Raw genomic sequence first — 25,401 nt, 5'->3', positions numbered from 1 at the left:
AAATTTGCCTCTCTGAAGTTCATACCCTTGTTCTCTTGTGGCCCAGTTCCATTGCCAACATTTGAATCCAAATAAACAAAAGCAAAGAAAATCTTAAGATTGACAAGGAGGAAGGAGCATTTAATCAAAAAAAAAAAAAAAATGCCAAGCAGACAATGTGGAGATGTGTGAGAGTCAGAAGCACTCTACCTGAGACAGGTGGTGCCAAGACAGAGGCACACACACATGAAGAAGCCTAGATATAGATGGTGCTTGGTGTCCATACTATGTATTTGGGGATGATTTAGTAACTTGGCTTTATGTTATAGGTATTTTTTTGAAAATGTATGAGCAGATGACATTTTTATAAATCAAATCTTACTTTAAATGTGAAAAGGGGGGATCTCTGGGTGGCACAGCGGTTTGGCGCCTGCCTTTGGCCCAGGGCGTGATCCTGGAGACCCGGGATCGAATCCCACGTCAGGCTCCCGGTGCATGGAGCCTGCTTCTCCCTCTGCCTGTGTCTCTGCCTCTCTCTCTCTCTGTATGACTATTATAAATTAAAAAAAATAAAATAAAATAAATGTGAAAAGGAAGTTTTCACATGTACCCCCCCAAAAAAAATCCTCTACTAAATGTTTTTTGTGTAGAACTATTCATATCATGTAGATTATTACCCTGTTAATTATTTTTATTAGGGATAATTGTCAGGAACTCTTTGAGAGCCTAGAGAATAAATGAGAATTAGGTTTACTTTTGTTACACCAGACAGCATGAAGTTCACAATGTGGAATTTGAAGGAAACATATTTGCTCAATGTAAAATAAATATTTTAATGTCTTAAAATAGATTTGCCTGTGAGAATTGAGCTCCCCGTCCCTCAGTGAGTTTTAACAAAAGTGAGATGAGCATCTAGTAGGGATCTTGTAATGGGAAGGATGCCACATTGCCACAGGTACTTGACAGTTCCTGAGCACCTCCTATTATCACATCTGATTGAGGCCAGGCTTAGCAGGGGGTTCTCTATAGAGGAGAGATGGGCTCCTGAGTCTTTATAGTCCCCTCAGTGCTGTCAATTTGAATGCTAATGACAAGGCCTTCTACAGATGCTGTTAGATCAGGTATTTTTAACTCTTCCCAACTTTCCCAAATCTATCTGCACTTCCATATTTTAATTATTCTGTACAAATCTGTTCATTGTATAGTATCCTTTGGACTTACTGTTTCTATGACTTGTTTTGAAGGGTGGATTTAACAGACATTCCTAAGTTCTTGGTGATTGTCAGAGGTTAACCTATGTCTATCACTGCTACTAGATGAAATGATGAGTAATAAATAGCTCACCTATTGAATAACTGAGAGAGCACCTTTGTGCATCTCTCCAAAGTCAAAGGGAGTAAATGTGTGTAACACCCTTTAGTCTGTTTTTTAGTCTATTATAGGTTATAATTTCGTATCTTGTCCTACTGATACGTTGTAAAATCATCATTATGTTCATCAAATCAGCATGTTTGTAGCCTGAAAATTGACAAAACAGAATATCGATAAAGTCATATTTATGTGACCAAAGAAAGACTTTAATTAGATAATGATAACACAATACTAATCAGTCTTTTGTTTTATGACTTTGTTGTGTGATGTAACCATATATTTTAATTTATAGGTAAGAAGGTGTTTTACCCTGTGGTGTTCAGTCTTTATAACCCTGCCATTGTTTATGCCAGTCAGGACATACCACCACCTGTGGAGCAGCAGCTGGTAAGACTCATTGTCAGTTGTGAAAGGCCACTAAGATCCTTGCTAGGTTCCATTATGTTTGTTTCACAAGTAGAAAAGAAAGTTTCAACAGAAAACTGTAGTTAGTTTTTTTTTTTTTTTTTTTCAGATTTTATTTATCTGACAGAATACAAGCAGGGGGAGCAGCAGAGAGAAAGGGAGAAGCAGGCTCCCCACTGAGCAAGGAGCCCAATGTGGGGCTCACTCAGCACCCCCAGATCATGACCTGAGCCAAAGGCAGGTATTTAACTGACTGAGCCACCCAGGTGCCCCCAAAAACTCTAGTCATTGTAAATACATTTCATAGTCTCTTTTACCCCCCCATAAGATGCTTTCCCATTTATTGTTTTAGAATTAAATATTCTAGAAGGGAAAAGAAGTTGAGGGCACAGAGAAAACTTAGTGTTCTAGAATATGAAAATTTTAGTCACTTTTGCCAATCTATTTTCAGTAATACTAAAAATAAATTTTACTTTTAAAATATTAACTAGAAATTAAACTACTAAATAAACTAAGAAGGAACAATATTCTGTGGGAAATTGCTTAAAAAGTCATGGCATGGGAATGCCATAGAACAGAACTTATTAATAGAGTTATATAAGCTTTTGGGATGCCTGGATGGCTCAGCGGTTGAGCCCTGCTTTCCTCTCAGGGTGCGATCCTGGAGTTCGGGGATCAAATCCCACATCAGGCTCCCAAAGGGGAGCCTGCTTCTCCCTCTGCCTATGTCTCTGCCTCTGTGTATGTGTGTGTCTCTCATGAATGAATAAATAAAATCTAAAAAAAAAAAAAGAAGAATTATGTAAGTTTTTTTAATTTTAAATAAACATTATGTTAGAATAATTCAGATTTACAGGAAAGTTGGAAAGATAGTATAGAGCGTTCCTGTAGGTCACCCAGTTTTCCCTAAGATTAATAACTTATGTTACAATTTGTCAAAATTAGAAATTAACATTAGGTTATTGTAGATTTAGGATTTCACCAATTTTTCTACTAATGTCTTTTTCCTGTTCAGGTTCCAGTCCAGAATACTATATTGCACTTAGTCTAATCTTTTATTGTTAACATTATATAAAAATGGAAACAAATGAACTAAGTCAATTTAAGATGTTAAAAAAATAACTCTGAGGAAAGAAATACAGATAAGGCAGAAATTAAGGAACCAAAAATAGTAGTTTAACTAATATATAGGAGCTTATTCTCTGTGTGCAAAAAATTTTTTGATCAAAGTAGGCAGGTTTGGGGTAAAAGGAAAATACAACTGAGAGAAATCAATTTTATATGGTAAATTTTAAAAATTCTAAAAAGATTTGAGAATTTATAAACTATTAATATGAGCAGAGTTTGTTAGCATTTTATAAATAAAATGTGTATCTTTCCAAAGTCTTATAAATAAGAGATGGAAGCTCTGAAAAGACTAAGGAACACTTAAAAAATTAGAACAGTTATCAAAAAATTACCCTCGGGTGCATAGATTATACCTATGTTTTACTGGTGATTTTTTTCCAAACTTTTGAAGAACAGGTTAAATTAGTTCCATATGATCTACTTAATAAATTATAGGAAGCCAACATTTTCCTCAGACCAACACTCTAAAAAGAAGAAAGCATATTAGCATTGCAGAATGAGAAAAGTGCCTTGGTAGAAGATTTTGAGAAATTCATATAAGATGACAGTAGTTGGCATAGGATTGACAGAGGAGAGAAGAATCTGGAACATGTTCAAGAGAACCCACAATGTGACTTCTCTGTATCCTCTGAGTTCATAGAAGACAGAGAATGATGAGTGCGTATTCTTCTCTAGGCATGTGCTGAGCAACAGGCATCACAGAGATTGGACTACAGGCTGTAGCACTGTATATGCTCCCTAGAACAAGAGAGGCAGTGGAGGGTTTTGGGAATATTGAGTTGTAGGATGGATAAGGAGGCCTAGGCTCTGAAAAGGAGCTGCTGTTGGCACATTGTGCCCGAGACCACATTTGGCCCCTCTTCCACTATTACTGGAGATAGGCCCTTGTAATCCTGGCTAATAGCCAAGGATTATTGAACAATGATTTTTTTCTTTTTAAAGTATGCTCCACACTCCATATGGAGCCCAGTGTGGCACTTAAACTCAAGACCCTGAGATCAAGACCTGAGCTGAGATCAAGAGTTAGACACTTAACCGAGCCACCCGGCACCCCTGAACAATAATTTTTGAAACAGATCAGTAGCAGTTAACCTAGACTAGCCAAACCAACACTATGAAAGAGAAGCACCAAATTTTAATAAACAGAAAAGATAACACATGAGGATATGAATACAGTATGAAAACACCTTTAAGATAAATATGCCTTTAGGGAAAGAAAACATTAAATTCATAAGACCAGATTTGTTGCTGAAAAAGGTCAGAACTTGGAAATTCTAAAAATCTAAAATTCACTAAATGAGCTGAATAGTGGAATGGTCACAGTTGAAACAAACTTGTAAACTAGAAAACAAGCCACCTGTGCACACGATGACCAAGAGATAATGTGAGAGAAAAAAAGAGAAATGAGAAATTACTCAGTAAGCTCCTATTTAAATTCCTATTAAATAGGAATTCCAGAGGGAGAGAAAAGAGAGAATAGACAACGGAGGAAATAGAAGAAAACTTCAAAAAGCTGAGGAAAGACAAGTCTTCTGGCATTTGAGGACTTGTCTACAAAGGAATAAGAATCGTCATTTGCCTTCTTTTTGGTAATATTGGTGCCAGAAGACAATAAAACAATACCTTGAACATTGTGAGAAAAATAACTTTAATTCTGTAATTCATATCTGACCTGTTTGAGGGCAAAATAGATATTGTTGAATATTCAAGGATTCAAAGTTTACTTCTAACAGACCTCTTCAGCAGATTGAGAAATGGACCTGTTTGAAAGAAGACCTGAGAATAAAACAGTAGTCCCCAAAAATAAAACCCATTTTGTTTAACAGTTGTTGATGAAACATGTAAAAAAAAAAAAAAAAGAAGAAGAAGAAGAATAGCAATTGGAGATTTAAAATTCAAAGGGTATATACATGTGTATTACCTTGCTCTTTCCTCTGAGAGGACCTAGAAGGAGTGATACCCCAAGAATAAGAAGCGTGCCCAGCTCCCAAATCTTAGTGCAGGGGACAGGACATCAAGGAGCCTAAAGCTCCAGAAAGTAAAGTTGAAGATATGTCAAAGGGACACGAGCTTGAAAGAACTGGCAAAGCAGGAACAATTTGAGCAACAAAATAAATAAATAAATAAATAAATAAATAAATAAATAAATAAATAATGAATAAATAAATAAATAATTAACATAGTATTGGATTGTAACCCCAAGCATAAAATAAATATCCATGAGTCCATACTGATATGATTAATTTAGAGAGTGAATAAATAATAAATCAATGGATAGACTGATAAGATAGGGAAGAAGAGCTAAATTTTCGCTACAGAATTCCAAATAACTTATGTAAATACTTTCTTTTCCATTAGGTGGAGCTAGGTGACTCATATGTGAAGAATTGAGTATGGAAAGAACTAACTTTTCAGTGGAGAAACCTGGTAGACACCACCTTAAACCAAGTAATGAAGTTAATATTACCAGTGTTATTTATGCACTCCTGATTTGATGTAGCAAGAAGGCATTTCACTTCTGTGGCCAAAAAACCTAATCATTAGAAACACTTCAAACCCCACCAATACTCCTTAAAAGTGTCAACATCAGGGATGCCTCGCTGGCTCAGTTGGAAGAGCATGCAACTCTTGATCTCAGGGTCAGGAGTTTGAGCTTCACATCGGTTATAGGGATTACTAAAAATAATAATAATAATAATAGATTTTTTTTAAAGTGTCACGATCATCAAAAACAAGGAACACTGTTTCTCAAGGAGACATAACAAATAAATGAATGCAGTGTGGTCCCTTGGACTGGATCCTGGAACAGAAAAAAGAACATAAAAGGAAAAACTGGTGGAATCCAGTTTAGATCTAAGTCTAAAATGTGGATAATAGTAATGTACCAGTGTTGGATACTTAGTTTTTATAGATATTCCACAACAATGTAAAATAATAACATTTAGAGGAAGTTAAAACTAGGTGAGAAGTATATGGGAACTCTCTTTACTACTTTGCAACTTCTCTGTAACTCTAAAATTACTCCAGAATAAGAAGTTTATTTAAAAAAAAATACTTGATAAACAAAGTGCTAAATGGAATCAACATGTGAGGGTGAAGAGGAATGTGTAAAAGCATGCTAATATTCTTGTCCAGTTTGGGAGGATGTGGGAAAAGAATGATTTGAATGTGGGTTAATTCTAGATATTATGCAAAAAAAAATAAGGTTTTTTTTTTTAAGATTTTATTTATTCATGAGAGACACACACACAGAGAGAGAGAGAGAGAGAGAGGCAGAGACACAGGCAGAGGGAGAAGCAGCCTCCATGCAGGGAGCCCAGTGTGGGGACTCGATCCCGGGACTCCAGGATCATGCCCTGGGCTGAAGACGGCGCTAAACCGCTGAGCCACCCAAGGATACAAAAAAAAAATAATAATAATAAGTTTAAATACTTCACTTCAAGTTGTAATTTTACTACTCTGTGACCTTTGCAAGTTACTGTTTCTAAACTTCAGTCTCCCCACTTAAGACAAAAGCTTGTTCTCCTTAATGGTGTAATATTATCTCCTTGATATTAAAAGTAAACCAGAAATACACCAGTAGGAAAAAATGGCTAAAAGACAGTTGGTAATAATTCACAATAAACATTTTTTTTAAAGATTTTATTTATTTATTCATGAGAGACACAGAGAGAGAGAGAGAGAGAGAGGCAGAGACACAGGCAGAGGGAGAAGCAGGCTCCACGCAGGGAGCCCAACGTGGGACTTGACCCCGGAACTCCAGGATCATGCCCTGGGCTGAAGGCAGGCGCTAAACCGCTGAGCCACCCAGGCTTCCCCACAGCAAACATTTTTAAATAACCAACCTTACTAAGAATAAATAAAAACAGCAGTTCAGGGATGCCTGGGTGGCTCAGCAGTTGAGCGCCTGCCTTTGGCTCAGGGTGTGATCCCGCAGTTCCGGGATCAGGCCCGCCTCGGGCTCCCCACTGGGAGCCTGCTTCTCCCTCTGCCTCTGTCTCTGCCTCTCTCTGTGTCTCTCATGAATAAATAAACAAAATCTTTAAAAAAAAAAAAAAACAACAGCAGTGCAATACTTTGCTGCTGTAAAATCACCGTTTTTAAAACAGCCATGCAAGTGAGGTTGATGGGGTAGGAGTTCTTCCATTCCTGCTGGTGGTGTAGGAATACAGGCAAGCTTTCTGGGTCAGGAGTTTTCAAACAGTTCCATCCCTCTGATCTAGTAATCTCCACTCCCAGGAGTCTCTCCTGAGGAAACAGAACTGTAGAATAGCAATACATATTGGAAGCAAGCAAAACTCTACTAATAATAAAATAATAAATAAATAATAAAATAATAAATTGAATTATAGTACATAGAGTTGTGCATATGTAGCAAGAGGAAAATCTTCATGAAATATAGAGGAAAATACAAAGTTTAAAAAATGGGAAATTATATATGTGTATTTTAGATTATATTTTCATGCTAATAATAGCTGATTTTTTATGTACCCTTTCCTGTGTGTACAGTACTGTCCTGTTTTTCATGCATGTTAACTCATTTAATCCTCCTTACACCTCTGAGATAGATGCTATTATTACCCCTATTTTACAGATGAGGACACAGCTATATGATGGTTGAGTGCCTGCCCAAATGTACAGCTGGCAGGAATAGGGCCAGGAGCCAGGGTAGTGTGTCTCCACTCTTATCAACTGCAAAAACTGCTTCTCATATTAATTCATCCAATGAGTTCAATCTATGCCAGCCACTATTCACTTCTGGAACCCCTAGCACCTAGAACCATACAGACATGGTTATTATTCACAAGAATCCTTATTCTGGTAGGAAGAGACAGAAGATAAAGGCAATTAATAAATACCATGCAGATCATTAAAACAGGCTGAGTTGTGAAAAGTGATTAGGTGTTTCTGTGGTATGTTTAGTCAGAAAGGCCTTTCTGAGATGAGACTGTTGGAGAGGCCATCCAAATAACAGGAAAGAACCTGCTACTTAGTGATGGGAAAGGCAGTTCCAGGCAGAAGGAACAGCTAATGGGTTTCCTAAGGTGGCTAGAGCATAGTAGGCAACAGGACACAAAGCTGGGCCAGTCATGTAGAGCTATAAGGAGTTTAAGTTTAGGCTAAGTGTGATAGAAAGCCTTAGGGTTTTGATTCTGTGGGGAATGTATGGTGTGTGGCTCCAGTTGCAAATAGCCAGTTAGGCTTTTGCAGTGCACCAGGGAGGTGACTGTGGCTTGGTAAGGATGGTAATTGTGGAGAAAGGTTTGGGTATGATTTGGCTGACAAAACTTGCTGGTAGATTAGATGTAAGGAATGAGAAAAAGACAAGAATAGCAGAAGGAGAGATCAGGGATTTAACCTGAGTATGGCAGGTGTATATTTTGTTTATTAGACCTCCAAGGGAAAGTTTCAAGTTGCCACATGGACTTGTGAACCTGGCAGCCTGTGAGGGGCTGGAGGCTGGAGATGTATGTTATGTGTGGATAGCTGCATCCCCCATGTGCCCAGTAGAGGGACAGATAAAAATGCAATAAAATATTAACAGTTGGGGATTATAGACAATGGAAATATGTTGGTTCAAAAATCAAAACCAGTGACTCCTTTCCCCAAGTATGATAATATTTGGGGATTTTTTTTTTTTAAAGAAACTAAGTTATAAAGGAAGCCATAGTATCTGTAAAATGAGAATTGTTATGGGGTAGAAGTGTCAAAGTGGATATTTTGTTTTATTTGTGGGGCCGGGGGTTGGGGGGTGTTAATATTTGTGCCAGGATTATGTTTTGACTAAGGAAATAAGAATATTGGAACCTGGTTTTGCCACAGAAATTATGCCTCTATAAATTTATTTTTTCATTTGAGAAATGTTTATTAAAAGCCTGCCATGTGTGTTGCACTGTTCTAGGTGCTGTGGATATAGCAGTGATCAAAATCAACAAAAAGTCTTGCCATCCAGGAGCTTTACATTCTAGAAGAGGCAGAAGCCCTCCCTCTGCAAAAAAAAAAAAAAAAAGAAAAGAAAATACATACCTCACTTATAAGCTCCAACTTAAGCTGAGTCCTCAGTGCTGCCTTGTTCTGTTTCCAGCCAACTCCTCCTTTACATACAGCAGCTTTTTCAGATTCTCCCCCGCTCCCCTCAAGATTTGCCTCCTCTGCAGTCCTGTATATTCCCTTCATTCCTGCTATCTGCAGTCATTTCCATGTGTCTATCTTACAGATCACTCATATTCATTATGTCCAGAACCCAGCTCTACATCTTTTAGCTCTGGGCTGGCCCTTTCCCCAGTATTCCCACTCTTGGGAAATGGCACTACCACACACCCATTATTCAGGACAGCAGCCTGCTGTCACCTTTAGTTGATTGTTCACTTTCACCCCAACTCCTGCCCATTCAGTCACTGATAACTTGTTCTCAATCTTTTTTTTTCCTCCATGCAATTTTTCCTTTCTGAACATATCATGACAGTCTAAACCATTAGGTTTCCATTCCCAGATTATAACTGTTACCTCTTTTTTTTTTTTAAAGATTTATGTATTCATTCATGAAAGACACAGAGAGAGGCAGAAACAGATAGGCAGAGGGAGAAGCAGGCTCCCTGCAGGGAGCCCAGTATGGGACTCGATCCCAGATCTCAGGATCACACCCTGAGCCGAAGACAGACGCTCAACTACTGAGCCACCCAGGCATCCCTATAACTCAGCATTCCTTCTTGTCCCCTCTTATATCTCTTCTCTGTACTCTAGCCAGAGTGATCTTTCAAAAATGTCATCTGATGCCATGACTTCTTCTGCTCTGACTCTTCAGAGAATTCCCATTGTTAATGGGATAAAGCCAAAATATGTGACCAGGTATCCCATTCTCTCTGTTATGGCCCAGTGGGTCCCTTAAAGCAGGGGTTAGGAGTCTACAACCTGCTGGCCAAAACAGCTTACTGCCTAGTTTTCTATGGCCCATGAATGAAGAATGGTTAAAAAATATTTTCAAAATAATATTTCATGGCACATTAAAATGATATGAAATAAAAATTTCAGTGGCCAAAATATAATTTATTGGATCACAGCATGCTCATTTGATTACTTATTGTCAGCTTTCACACTGTAGTGGCTAAGTTGAATAGTTACGACAGACATTATGTTCTTCAGAGCCTAAGATATTTACTGCCTATTTTACAGAAGTTTGCTGAGCTCTGGTCTATGTTTGTGGGCACCTATACTTCTGTCTCTCTAACGTGGTCCCTTCATTCACGACGCTCTCTCCAATCTCCAGCTCTTTGCACAACCTATTCTTTTGTCTAGAGCTTTCCCCCAGCACATCTTTCACTTGACTTACTCCTCTCTATCTCAGACCCTAGGTCCAACTTCATTTTTTTTGAGGAGGCTGTCTCAGGACCTTGCACTTGGATGAGTTGCCTCTCTCCTTTCTGTCATCCTCATGTCCACATCCTCACATCCCTCCTTATCCAACCCCCAACTCCATAGTCATTATCCACAGCTTCCTTGCTATACTCACCTTCATCCCTCACCCTGTCCAGTGTTTTCTCTTACAACCCCACAACCCCAGCCTGGTTAAGGGCAACTCTTACCCAGGCCCCTGAGCAGTGGAATGGGGAAGGTAAGAAACACACTGCATCACTATAGGACCACTGCTTTAAATACATGACCACAGGCCTCAGGGTTCTGCAGCTGACATCCTGAGCCTGACCATAGTCTACCCACTGTCCATCCCTGCAAGCCAGCCATGATGTCCTCCTTTAAAAAAAAAAAAAAAAAGATTTTATTTATTTATTCATGAGAGACAGAGAGAGAGAGAGAGAGAGAGGCACAGAGACACAGGCAGAGGGAGAAATAGGCTCCATGCAGAGTCTAACGTGGGACTCAAACCCGGTCTCCAGGATCACGCCCTGGGCTGAAGGCAGCACTAAACTGCTGAGCCACCCAGGCTGCCCGATGTTCTCCTTCTCGTGTCTCCCAGCACCCCTCACCACTCCTCGCTCTATGCACACCTTGTTTCATCTTTCATCAGCCTCTCTCCATTCAGTGGAGGAATTGCACATGTCCTATTCTCTTGAACTAGAGCTCATCTCATGCCTGAACAAGGACTCACCTCCAGCCATTCTTCACACTCTCCTATCCTAATGCTATGCTTCTTCTAGATTATTACCATATGCATACAAAAATACTGTAATCCCAGTTATCTTTTAAAAATGCTAATAGCACTTTCTTGTCCACAGGACTTCATTCCTCTGCTTTTGCCCTACTCATTCCCTTCATAGCCATCATACATGTTACCCTCTTTGTCTGGAATGATCTCCTTTAGATATTTCACAGCTCACTTCAGTATTTCATTAGGGTCCCTACTCAAATATTATCTTCTCAGAGAGGCCCCTATGGCCATTATATCTAAACTAGGCTTTCTCTTTCTCATGCTCTCCCCTTGTCCTGCTACATTTTTTCTTCCTAGCATGTATTACCACCTAAGATAGATATATATTTTTTTTATTTATTTCCTATTTTTCCAACAAAACAGAGACTGATGGCAGAGACTTTGTCATCTCTATTCATTGCTGTGTCCAGCTCCCAGTACTATGTCTGATAGATTAAAATACTTGCTGAATGCATGAATAAATAATATTTATCAGGCTTCAGCTTTTCTTCCTTGATTCTGGGGTTGCATATCATCAAAGCCCTGATTTTCTTTCTCTGCTTGTACTTCGATGGTGACAGCTTCATTTTAAAGCTGGTTTCCCTTGTAGTGGAAAATTACAAGGAACTGTAGCAGTTCCAAGCTTCACATCTACGCCCTACACCAAGAGTTGGCAAACTTACTCTGTACAAAGCCACATAGAAAATATTTTGGCTTTGTGGGCCATATAGCTGAATCCCTGTTGCAACTACTCAACTGTGCTACTGTGCCATGAAAATACACCTAGACAGTTTGTAAACAGATGACTGTAGCTGTATTCCAATAAAATTATTTTCAAAAACAGGCGGCAGGCCAGATTTACCCTGGAGGCTGTAGTTTACTGACTCCTTCTCTACACCATCCAAAAAAAGCAAATGTCTTTTCTAGTAGCTCTCTCAGGGGAATGAAGGGACTTTGTTTTCCAGAGTTCCCAAACAGCACTTCCCTTTTACCATGTTGGCCTGAATTTTGTCTAACTCCTGTTAGTGAATCAGTTCCTATAATAAATGGGTTGACACTGTGCCACTGGTATAGAGTCATCATGGCCCAATCTAAAGCTACAGGTGGAAGGAACAAAGCTCATGGGTTACATGGGACCAGGTAATTAGCAGAGCAAAACTGTACATAGTCAGAAAGGGGCAAAAGAATGAAGAAAGGCACCAAATAAGGTCTACTATTTAGAAAAAATTAGTGTATTACAGTATGGATTTGTGCAACTTCTATTCCCAGAATGGAATGTAAGTAAGCTCCTTGAGTTCAGGCACCGTACTGTTTATTAGTAACCTTAGCTGGCACCTTGTACAGGGCTTAAATTCAGTTAAATTGAATGTGGCAAGAACCCTTTGCTGATGGAGAATACTGTATTTTTGTTGGTTTTGTAAAGATTTAATCATGTGAATGATTAATGGGTCATGTGATCCATTATCAGTCACATAAATGACAGGAAAAATTATTTGGAAAGAATTTTAATTTCTTTCATTGTTGATTGAAACTTCTGATTCTTGAGGGATTAAATTGAATTTCTTTTTTTTTAATGAAGGTTCACAAAAAGGATTCTGGCTTTTGGCGAGATTTTGGCTTTGGAATGACTTGTCAGTATCGATCAGATTTCCTGACCATAGGTAAGTATACCTTACATTTAAGGATAGGGCTGTATATATTTACTGTAGTACCTTATGGCATTTTTCTAAAAGGTCTCAGAATCGAGTGTTTTCCTATTAAATTATGAATGAGATTAGCTAAAAGAGGCATCTGGAGATGTGAAAAGCACAAGTAAGTTTATGATTAATGTCTCTAAGTAGCAAAAATGAGATCATAAAATAAAAATGAAATAGAATATTTACTTGTTTCTTTAAATCAAAACACTAGTTTTTAAAAACATCTGTTTGGCTTATTACCAATATTTGCAATTGTTTTGAATATCCTTATGAAAGCTCTCTACCTAACTTTGGTGTTGTGCTCCTGGATTGTTGCATCTGGAAGTAATGTTAGATTATCTAGTCCAAGGGCTTTTGTATTTTTTTATTTAGAGATGAAACCACTTTAATTGTCTATTGATCTATTATGAAAATCCTAGTATTTAAGACAGCCAGTCTTTAGCTCTGGTTGAAGTTGGAGTGCGGAACTTGGAGTCAGTTGGCTTAGTCATCCACTCCTTGAAGCCAAAGATGACCCTGAAGAATCTGGTCTAAGCCTCCTGCCCCACTTTAGCTTCAGCAAAAAAAAATACATTGTCAGAGGACAGTATAAGAAAGCAGGCTGAAACTTGGTTCCACATCTCCTGATCAGTCAGTGGCTGCATTTCCACAGCATATAAGAATATATTTTATATATTTATGCATGAGTGTGTATATACATATATAAACACATATATACGTGTATATATATATACACAGACACACCTATATAATATACACATGTATATATTTATATATTTATATATTATAATAGAATATATTTTGTGTACTTTTTAGGCCCATCTTACATTCATTTTTATAATCAGCCATTTGTTTTAGAAATTCCTCCACCTTATCTCTTTAACATTGTAACATCTGAATCCTAGAAAAATCAGCAAATAGCAATAAAATGACTATTAAATGAAACTAATGCCCTTTCCCTGGATTCTGGCTCAATAAAACAGCAAGAATACATCATTGCTTTCTAACCTATGTCATTTCTCACTGCTCCTTATTCATTATTTTCTCCTTATATTCCTGTTTGGTATGTACTGGGTATAGCTAATGGTGTCCCACATTTCTCTGAGACTCTCTTCATTTTTCATTATTTTTTTTCTCTCTTTTTTTTTTTTCTCTCTCTTTTCTTTGGAATGCATAATCTCAATTGATCTATCTTCAAGTTTACTGATTCTTTGTTCAGATCTATACTGAGGTGCTCTAATGAATTTTTCATTTGCATTGTCCTTTTTTTTTTTTAAGATTTTATTTATTCATGACAGACACAGAGAGAGAGAGAAGCAGAGACACAGGCAGAGGGAGAAGCAGGCTTCATGCAGGGAGCCTGACGTGGGACTCGATCTTGGGTCTCCAGGATCAGACCCTGGGCTGAAGGTGGCACTAAACCGCTGAGCCACCCAGGCAGCCCACGTTGTCCTTTTTTAGCTCCAGAATTTCTTTTTATATGTATAATTTCTGTCTCTTCATTGATAATCTCTATTTGATGAAACATTTTCATCTTCCCTTCTCTTCTTTAAGCATTTCTTTTAATTCTTTGAACATATTTATAATGGTTTTGAAATTTTGTAAAAACTGACATCTGGGCCCTCTCACAGTTTCTATTGCCTACTTTTTTTCTGGTATATGGGTATATATATTTTTCTGTTTCTTTATGTGCCTCGTAATTTCTTTCTTGAAAACTGGACATTTTAGGTAATATATTATGGCAAGCCTGAATATTGATTCCTCCTGACTCCAGGGCTTGTTTTTTGTTGTTTTTTTGCTTGTTTATTGACTTGGCTTTACTATTTCAATGAATTTTATCTCCCCATTCCCCAGCAATATGAAGCCTCTCCTGACACTCTTTAGGGCATGTGCACAGTTACCCTGAGATGACATGGATTTAGTAGGGTTCTCTCTCTCTCTCTCTCTCTCTCTCTCTCTCTCTCTCTAAGATTTTATTTATTTGAGAGAAAGAGAGTGAGCAGGAGCAGGGGGAGAGGTACAGGGAGAGGGAGAAGCAGACTCCCCACTGAGTGTGAAGCCCGTTGCAGAGCTCAGTCCCAGGACCCCAAGATCATGACCTGAGCCGAAGTTAGGCACTCAACTGACTGAGCCACCCAGGTGCCCCTAGTAAGGCTGTCTTTTACTGTCTCTGCAGTAACATTCCCACCTGTTAGGCTCCACTCATTGCTCACTGATTGCTCTCTTGTTTTTGACAATGCTCTGGGACATAAATTTTTCCACAGTCTGACCCAATTAAATTGAACCCCTCTTGCAAGATAGTTTTTGAAGCATGTCTTTGAGTTTTGTTCAGACCTCACAAGGGTTCTTCTTATTTGTCTCTTTCCCTGTTTCTCTCCAGTAAACTAGCCGGCCTACATTTTTAGTTTATTGCTCTAATGGACCCATCAACCTTCTCTTAATTGCTTACCACCAAATTCTCCATTATTTTCAAGAGCCCCCTTAGGCTTGAACTTCTGCACACTGAAATAAAGTTAGTTCCTTTGGGAAGAGCTTTGAGGCAGTTTGTTCTTATGCAGTGCTTTCTCCCCTGGGAAAAATTGCTGAGCCCTCCTCTGGAGGTGGGGGTGGAGACAATGGCACACTTCTCTCAGAGTGCCACCCCTGTGTTATAAGTAGGACATGGGGTGGGGGATCAGGAGTCCCACTCCTTCCTTGAAGTGGAGCCTCTACCTTTTGACTCTAGGCTGGATGAGAAAGGGAGCCCCTGGCCTCTCAGCAGCACTTGTTTGGAATTTGGCTCTTTGATTTTAGAGCTTCTGTTCCTTTCTTTCCTCTCCTTCTGGTATTTCCATTACACATTTGTTATACCTTTTGTATACAATTCTTATAAACTATTCTGATCTGTTCCCCCCCCCCCCCCCCAGTCCTCTTCGTTTTTGCCTTTTCAATTTTGGAAGTTTCTGTTGACATATCCTCAAGCTTAGAGACTCTTTCCTCAGCCAATACAAAGGCATTCTTCCTTTGTTACATTGTTTATCTTTAGCATTTCTTTTTTATTCTTTCATAGAATCTCTCACTCTCTGCTTACATTACCATCTGTTCTTGATTGTTGCCTACTTTTTCTGTTAGAGCCCTTAGCATATCAGTTATAGTTGTTTTAAATTCCCAGACTGACAATTTCAGTACTCCTGGCTGAATCTGGTTCTGATGCTTGCTCTGTGTCTTCAATCTGTTTTTTGTCTTTTAGTATGCCTCATTTTTTCTTCATAACTGAACATGATGTATTGGGCAAAGGAAACTGCAGTAAACTAGTAATAGGTGGTGAGGTGTGGGGAAAGAGGAAGTATTCTGTAGTCCTGTGATTAGGTCTCAGTTCCTTAGTGAGATTATGTATCTGGACCATTAACTTCATAAGTGTTTCTCAGACACCATCCCCAACCTTAAGTGAGACAGGATGGCTAGAGTGGGCTGCAGTTGGGTATGTTCTTTCCCCAGGTAGGTTTGACTCTAGTAAAATAATTTCTCCTGAGGCAGGCCTTATTAAGAATAAAGTGCTCTGGCATGTTTCAGAATGATTATATTCCCACTACTCCTGCTGAAAGCACTAGGGTATTTTGCTCTAATCTTCACAATGAAAACCTACTAGAGCTCCTGAAGGTAAAACTCACACAAGTGTAGGGACCATTCTATGCCCCCCAATCTGGAGTTTTCAACTTTTATACTTGTCCACTGAGCCTCTAGCCATTGGTCAATTACAGTTCCAATTTTTTTTTCCCCTACCTCAGACTGGTTCCCCTGGAGATTTCTACTGGTGGCTTTCTGCTCTAATAGTTGTGATTCCATTTTACCTGCCTGATTCTCCAATTTGGTGGTGGCAATTTGATCTGTGACCTTATTTCTCTAAGGGATCTGAGAGGAGTTGTTTATTTTTCAGTTTGTTTCGCTTTTCACTTGTTGTTAGGATGGTATGACTTCTAAGCGATGTATATGCTGGACCAGAAACTGGAAGTCCCTCATTTGTTTTAAGTATCTATACCATCTCTAATATTTGAAGAACTTTTATCTACAAAGAAGAAAAACCAGTATGTATTAGACATAGTGTTTTATAAAAGCTATGACTATTTAAAGCAATACTTTTCAGAGATCTCAGGATTATTGTCATCCTGTGAGTGTAAAATTAAGTGGTATATAATTATTTGACAGAAGACATAATTTGGAAACCTTGCTCTTAATTAAAGAATTAATTTGTTTTCAGTTTTTAAGAATGTTTGCCTGTTCCTCAAAAAATTCCGAATGGTCAAAAAAAAAAAATTCCAAATGGCTTATGTTCTCTATGATTCTTTAAGAAAGTTTAGCTTAAACCAATGTGAAAATAGTCTCAACTTTATCTCCCATTTCTTGTGTTCAACTGGTCCAGTTAGCCATTTGCTCCATCGCTCCATTAGAATTATTGTAGTAGGGAAGGTTATAAGTGACATTTATGTTGCCAGGTCTATTTGTTTTTTTGTTTTTTTCTTTTAATTCTTTTTTTTTTTTTTTTTTTTTTTAGGATTTTATTTATTCATGAGAGACACACAGAGAGAGGCAGGAGAGGCAAGCTCCTCGTAGGGAGCCCAATGTGGGACTCGATCCCTGACTCTGGAATCATGCCCTGAGCCAAAGGCAGATGCTCAACTGCTGAGCCACTTAGGTGTCCTTTTTTTTTTAATTCTTTTTTTTTTAATTTAATTTATTTATGATAGGCACACAGTGAGAGAGAGAGAGAGGCAGAGACATAGGCAGAGGGAGAAGCAGGCTCCATGCACCGAGAGCCCGACGTGGGATTCGATCCCGGGTCTCCAGGATCGCGCCCTGGGCCAAAGGCAGGCGCTAAACCGCTGCGCCACCCAGGGATCCCCCTTTTTTTTTAATTCTTAACTGAGCAGCACACTCTTGACCCTTTCTTCCTGAAGATACTTTTTTCATTTGACTACTGATAGCTCATTCTCCAGAATTTTCTTCATCCTCTGGGGCCATTTGTCAGTCTCTTTTGCTGATTTCTTTTTCTCTGTATGTTTAACCTGTAGGTATTGGCATTACTTAGTATTTAGATCTGGGCCTATTTTCTTTCTAAACTCCTTTAGTAATTTCATCCATTCCTGTGGCTTTAAATCATCCATGTTCCCCTTCTCAAATGTATATGTTCAACCTAGCCATTTCTTCTGTTTTCTCCTCTGGAAAGTTGTCTGTGGCCCAGAAAAACTTGTATCTCAGTGTATAAATATGTTAATCATAATATTAGTAGTGGTGAAATTATGGGTGATTTATATTTCCTTCTCCTTTGACTTTCTCTAGATTTACTATATAACTTAGACATTTACAAAGCATTCTCAAATATTTAATCTCATTTTGATACTCCCAACAACAGGCCTTTGCTGCTAGAAGTCAGCTCCTAACTGGACTTCCAAACCAGATGTCAGTCCTCTATAGGGTATCTTTAGGCTGTGTTGTGCCATCTCATTTGAAGTAGAACATCTTCATTCTTATCAGTTGTGCTTTGGTTGACAGGCAGTTACCGATATGTCAATTTTCATCCTGCAGGTGGATTTGACATGGAAGTAAAAGGTTGGGGTGGAGAAGATGTTCATCTTTATCGAAAATACTTACATGGTGACCTGATGGTGATTCGGACTCCAGTTCCTGGTCTTTTCCACCTCTGGCATGAGAAACGCTGTGCTGATGAGTTGACTCCTGAACAGTACCGTATGTGCATCCAGTCCAAAGCCATGAATGAGGCCTCTCACTCGCACCTAGGAATGCTGGTCTTCAGGGAGGAGATAGAGACGCATCTTCACAAACAGGCATACAGGACAAAGAGCGAAGCTGTTGGTTAACGTAACCACTGGCACATTTGTCTAAACCACAAACCAGCATTATTTATTTAGCCTTAATTCCAATTCCAGATGCAGTGCCTCTTTCAGAGAAGACATGCTTATCTTTTGTGCTCTTTCTGATACTATTTTAGCAGTTTAACTTGATATGAGAAGAGAAAGCAAGTGTTTCAATGCAAAGCCTGTTCCTTGAGAAAACCACACTATGGAATTGCTGACAAATTGAAATCTGGTGTTTGCCCCAAAAGTAGTTTTGAGTTAGTTTCTACCCATGTTCTAATGTACCCTGGCTCTGGCTGCCTCTGGGTTGAGGGATGGAATGTGTTATGCTCATGGTAGGTCACGGGCATCCAGTTCCTCCAGAGAGGACAGAGTATTATGGATGCAGTATGTAGACAAGAGTTCTTCAGCTGCTGACCACTTAGTCAACCTGCTTTTAAATTAAGATCTTTTAATCAGTTGCTTGAAGAATCCTCTTTCACTGAAGCAGAGGATGACTAAAGGACACATCTGAAATTCGCAATCAAAAGAGAGCAAAGTAAAAACCCCTTAAACTGAGTGTTGCTTAGCTCCCTGAATGTGTTATTAAATAAATGGATGATAATAGAAAATACTTAGCTTAGAATCTATGACTTGATTGAAACTATAATGTGTTATCATCATTTTCAAGATTAGTAGTCAAAGTTGCTGTATATTGTTTTAAGCAAACAAATGTGGAAATGTCTTTAATAGAACATTTAATTATGTTGGGAGTACAGGGCACTAGTGATATCTGGGAACATCAGTTTACATGAGCCAGGGTGCTATCAGGGCCTTCTTGTAGTGCTTCAGAATAGATGAACATAGCATGGTGTTGTGTGTTTTTTGGTTTGCATTGTCTCATTTAGCATAGATCCATATGTATTATCTTTTTTTCTAGTATGTTAATATATGCTATATCTGTGTTTGTAATAATGTGGTGCTTTGAGTTGACAGTTTCACTGAAGGGAGAAAAAAAAACAATTTAATGAGGTATACCATAAAATTACAATGATTTGAGAAAAGAGGCAGAGGAGAAGGTCTGAATGGCAATCTGAATTACAAAATATTTTAGATAAATATATTGTTTGCAGATAGAATATTTTAATTGAGGTATAAATTATATTAATGAGGCAAGATGAATAAGAAGTTATATTCAGATAGGACTGTACTATGTTATTTATCACACACGGATCTTTTACCATAGGGTCCATTGCTAGATCCAGAAATTGGAAATATGGTAAAAGTCATTCACAGATTTTGAATCTTTGGCTTTTAAAAGGAACCTATCTTGTATCCTTTCTATTTGTATATAAACACAAATTCACGAAGAAAAATCATACTCTTTGTACTCAGTAAATCATATCATCTGAAATATTATAAATCCCAAATTTCTTGGTGCTTACATAAATTCATTTTACAGTAACTCTTACAAATTATTCTTACAAGTTTTAAGTTGGGTAGCATTTAGGCTTTTTTAAAGATGTGTAAAATGTTCTCTGCAGAATTATTCAGGCCAATGTCTCCTCTTATATACCATTATTTATTATGAAGACCAGTGAATTTAGGTATTTAAAGTGGAAGAACCTAATTATTTGCACAGGTAAGTTTACAGCTTGTTTTTTGATAGAATCAAATGATTTTACCTTTTCTCTTCTTTTTTTTAAATGAGCTTTAATTTAAAAATGGAAGCTAAGCAATGGAAACAGTATTACTGTGTTTTTGACATTAAATGGTACCAATAAAGTATTTTATTACCAAAAGTTAAATGAAAATGTGCCAAATTAATTTCTGTTGCAAAATACCATAAATACTAAAAGTATATAACATGTAATTGTGTAATTTAATGAATTATAAAGCAAACAGCTACCTAGATTAAGCGTACCAGCTACCCAGATTAAGATAACATTATCACTGAAAGACCTCTGTATGTATGCCACTTCTTGATCACACACCCTCACTCCCCATAACAGTAACCATTCTGATTTCTATGATGATTTTTCACTTGTTATTCTTCATTTTCCCTACTGTATATGTATCTCTACCCAAAAGACTTTAGTTTGCCTTTTTCTGAATTTATATGCATATTATATATTCTCTTTCATTATTATATATATATATTTTTTTTTTATGATAGTCACACACACAGAGAGAGAGAGAGGCAGAGACACAGGCAGAGGGAGAAGCAGGCTCCATGCACCGGGAGCCCGATGTGGGATTCGATCCCGGGTCTCCAGGATCGCGCCCTAGGCCAAAGGCAGGCGCTAAACTGCTGCGCCACCCAGGGATCCCTCATTATTATATTTTTGAGATTCATTCATGTTAGTCTCAAAACTCAGTTTTATTACTAACTAGTATTCCACTCTGAATATACTAAATATTCAGTAGTTCTATTGTTTATAGATGCTTGGGTTGTTAATAGTTTTTTGTTATTTGCTTTTGCTATCAGAAGCAATCTTGTCATGAATACTGCTTTACATATCTAAGCGTGCAAGAATTTCTTTAGGAAAAGAAACTGGGCCATCAGTTGTATATACATTCAGTTTCCTTTCAAAAGTGGACCATCTCCAGTACTGTAAAAGAGATCATTTTGCATCTTTGGCAATACTTAATTTTGTCAGGCTTACTAATTCTTGCTAATCTTTTAAAATTTTATTTATTCATGAGAGACACACAGAGAGCGGCAGAAACACTGGCAGAGGGAGAAGCAGGCTCCATGCAGGGAGCCTGATGCAGCACTCAATCCTGGGACCCTGGGATCACGCCCTGAGCCAAAGGCAGAGGCTCAACCACTGAACTACCCAAGTGCCCCAATTCTTGCTAATTTAATAGACCTTAAGCATGAATTGTACTTACTGTTTGCATTTCAGTCTTCTTGCCCATTATTATCAGTTCATAGGAATTATTCACATATTCTGGATACCAATTCCTGTTGGTTAAATATCTTTTCCAAGGGATGTGGCTTAGCTTTTCCCATTCTTGATGGTACTTTTTCATTAATAAAAATTAACTCTAATGTGACTAATTTTTCTCCTTTATGTATTCTACTTTTTATTACTGATTTATGACCTCATATTAAGGAAAGATAGCTTAAAGCTATTGTTCTATATTGTCTTCTAAATACCTCATATATAGCTTTGCTTTTCCTAGTTAGGTCTTTAACCTAATTAGAAGAGCTTTTTGTGTATGACATGAGGTAAGGATTACATTATACTTTTTTCCAGCATCACCTTACAATATAGTCTGTGTTTTACCTACAGAACCACTCTCATCCATCAGATGTCCAAATGCACAGGTCTAGTGCTGGGCACTCATCTGCTCAGTTAGGCTTTCTGTCCATCACCATACCATTACATCATGGTCTAAATTACTATAAAGTTTATAGTAGTTTATACTATAAATTTATACTACTTAGCTTTGTATCTCTGAGAGCTAGTCCCACTTGCTTTATTTTTAAAGATTGCCATGGCTCTTTATAGCCCTGGTACTTTCCCATGAATTTTATTTTATTTTATTTTTTAAAGATTTTATTTATTTATTCATGAGAGACACACAGAGAGAAAGAAAAAGAGAGGCAGAGACACAGGCAGAGGGAGAAGCAGGCTCCCTACAGGGAGCCTGACATGGGACTCAATCCCGGGTCTCCAGGATCACGCCCTGGGCTGAAGGCGGCACTAAACCGCTGAGCCACCCGGGTTGCCCCTCCCATAAATTTTAGAATAAGCTAGTTAAGTTTCACAAAACCTTCATGAATTTTTTTTTAAGATTTTATTTATTTAAGAGAAAGACACAGAAGATAGCAAGAGCATGCATGAGCAGGGAGCAGAGGGAGACACAGGGCTCAATTCCTAAGAATGATTCCTATGACCTAAGCCAAAGGTGGATGCTTAACTGACTGAGCCACCCAGGTGCCTCAAAATTTTCATGAATTTGACTGGACTCATGGAATCTATAAGATCACTTTGAGGAAAATTTACATCTTTATGATATGGAGTCTTCCAGTCATTAATATGACATATTTCTTTAGGTCTTTATTGTCTTTCAATTAAATTTTACACTTTTCACACAGTGGTTTTACATGTATTACTTTATAGATTTTTCCCTTGCATTTTATATAACATTGTAACTATCTTTTATTTTTTGTATTACCTATTGCTGGTATTTGGAAGTACCGTTGCTTTTGTGTTCAGCGACCTTGCCAAAGCACTTAATTCTAGTAATGTATTTCTAATTCCTTTTGTATTTTTTCTTTTGTATTTTTTTTGTATTTTTTTTCCTTTTGTATTTTTTCTGTTATGGAATCATAAGTCTATGAGTAGTGAAATTTTCTTTTCAATTTTTATATCCTTATTTTTCTCGTCTTCCTGTGCTTATTGGAATTTATTGTGCAGCATTCACTGGAGGTGACAATAGTGGACTTCCTGCCCGTGTTTCTGATTTCAAGAGGAACACTCTTAGTTTCATCAGTAAATTATGATATTCGCTGGAGGTGTTTTTGTAACTATTCTTAATCAACTTAACAGAGTCACTTTATATTACTATTTGGTGAGTTTTCATCATGCTTGAGAGCATTTATCAAATACTTTTACTGTATCTGTTGAGATGATCATATGATTTTTTTCCATCTTTGATATGTAAAATTGAGTTAATCAGTTTCCTGAAGTACCTTTGCATTCCTAGAGTAAACTCCAGTCTTTCATGATGTATTATCCTTATACATTGCTGGATTCAGTTTGTGTGGTATGTGTGTGTGTGTGAGAAAGTGTGTATGCATATATATATTTCCTGTGTTTTTCATCTGTGTTCATGAGTAAGAATGCCCCCTGTCATTCTTGGTGGGCTTTTTTATTAAGGTTATGCTAACCTGTAAAGCAAATTACAGGTGTTCTTTCTAATTCTGTTTTTAAAGAAGTTTTGTAAGACTGAAATTACTTCTTCCTTGAATATTTGGCAGAACTGCCTGAAAGCCACCTGACTGTGAAGTTTTCTATATGGGAAGATTTCTGATCACTGGTTCAATTTATTTAGTGATTGGAGAACTATTCGGATTTTCTATTTCTTTTAAAGTCAGTTTTTGGGGCGCTTGGGTGACACAGCTGGTAAGCGTCTAACCCTTGGTTTTGTCTCAGGTCGTGATCTCAGGGTCATAAGATTGAGCCCAGCATCAGGCTCTGCACTCAGCACACTTGAGATTCTCCCTTCCTGTCCCTCTGCCCCTCCTGCTCATGCTGTCTCGCACTCTCTCTAAAGTAAATAAATAAATCTTTTTTAAAATTCAGTTTTGATTATTTTAGATAAAGTGCAATCTTCTAAGAATTTATAGTGATAAATTTGAAAATTCAGGTGAAATATACAAAGTTGTTTACAATATCCTCTTATTTCTGTAATATGTACAGAATCTATAGTGATAGCCTTTCTTTCATTCCTGGTGTTATTTGTGCCTTTTGTTTTTCCTTGATTAACTTTGTCAGGGGCTGGCCAATTTTTTCAGTCCTTTCAAATAACTGATTCCTATCAGCCACATTGAGGGATCCAGTTGTCCCAACATTGTCCCAACACAGTGTTTTCAATTTAGACTCTTTAATCTCTGTTGAGTGTGTACAATTATCTCATTTTGGTTTTAGTAGTTTAGTTTATCACTAGGGAAATATATTAATTATCTTTTCATATGCTTATTGGCTATTTGAATATCTTTTGTGAAATGCCTAGTAAAATTTTTTACCTTCTTTTTAATTGCCTTTTTAAAAATTGATTGTTAGGAAAAAATAAAATAAAATAAAATAAAATAAAATTTATTGTTAAGAGTTAGTTACTTCAGTATTCTGGATGTGAGTCTTTTGTCAGACCTATGTATTGCAAATCTTCTCATAGGCAGGGGACTATTATTCATTCTCTTAATGTTATGTGTTAATAAAAGCTCTTAATTTTAATAATGTCCATTTTATCATTTTTCTTTTATGCCTAGTGATTTTGGTTATCCCAATTTAAGAAACCTTTGTCTACTCCAAAGTAAAGAAGAAATTTTCATATTTTCTTTTAGAGGCTTTATTAAGGTTGCCTATAACTTCCTTTCTCATCTTTGTTGAGCCTTCTGTTCTTAGATCTATGATGCATCTGGAAATAACTTTGAATATAGTGTATGATTCAACCTTTAGAATTTCTTTTAGTGAAGGTCTGCTGATAGCAAACTCCACTTTGGTTTGTAAGTATCTTTATCTCATTTAAAAACTATTTTTTGAAGGGTATAGAATTCTAGGTTGGGAATTTTTTTTAGCACTGAGGTTATTCTACTGTCTTCTGGCTTCAGTTACTTCCCTTGTGAAGTTATAAGCTATCAGCTTAACAGTTGATACTCCTTTTAAGTAATCAACGTTTTCCCTGGTTGCCTTCAACATCTCCATTTCTGTTCTGTGTCACTATGATATGTCTGTGTGCTGGGTGTTTTTGGGTTTTTTGGTTTTTGCTGATCTTGCTTGAGATTCTGGTTCCTTGGATTATTCTTATCTTTTATCAGTTCTGAAAGATTTTCAGCTATTGTACTTTGATTGTCTCTGTCATTCTCTCTCTCTTTCAAAAGCTCTGATAATGTGTTAGACTTCTTGTTGTGTCCACCATGCTCTTTGTGTTTTTTAACCCATTTCATATTTTCCAGTCTTTATCTCTCTGTATTACATTCTGATAATTTCTTCAGAATTATGACCAAATGAATTCGGGGAAGAACATCCATTTGGTTCTTCAAGAAATGCAAATCAATTTTAAAAGTCCATCAGGTGGATTAAACAGATTAGACAGCTAAGGAGAAACTTTT

General features: G+C 37.5%; 1 protein-coding gene across 1 annotated transcript in view; it reads left to right on the top strand.

Annotated features, from left to right (window-relative positions):
* CSGALNACT2 (chondroitin sulfate N-acetylgalactosaminyltransferase 2) overlaps positions 1-20,362 on the top strand; it is a 58,329-nt gene extending 37,967 nt beyond the window's left edge. Inside the window, 3 exon segments of the mRNA XM_055345231.1 lie at positions 1,643-1,737; positions 12,606-12,687; positions 18,286-20,362. Of these exon segments, the coding sequence (XP_055201206.1) occupies positions 1,643-1,737; positions 12,606-12,687; positions 18,286-18,578 (470 nt within the window). The 3' untranslated portion in view covers positions 18,579-20,362.
* The last annotated feature ends 5,039 nt before the right edge of the window (positions 20,363-25,401 follow it).

This window comes from Nyctereutes procyonoides, unplaced genomic scaffold (assembly GCF_905146905.1).
Source record: "Nyctereutes procyonoides isolate TBG_1078 unplaced genomic scaffold, NYPRO_anot_genome, whole genome shotgun sequence".
In the NCBI taxonomy this organism is placed as follows: Eukaryota; Metazoa; Chordata; class Mammalia; order Carnivora; family Canidae; genus Nyctereutes; species Nyctereutes procyonoides.
This window is presented reverse-complemented; position numbering and strand designations above follow the sequence as displayed.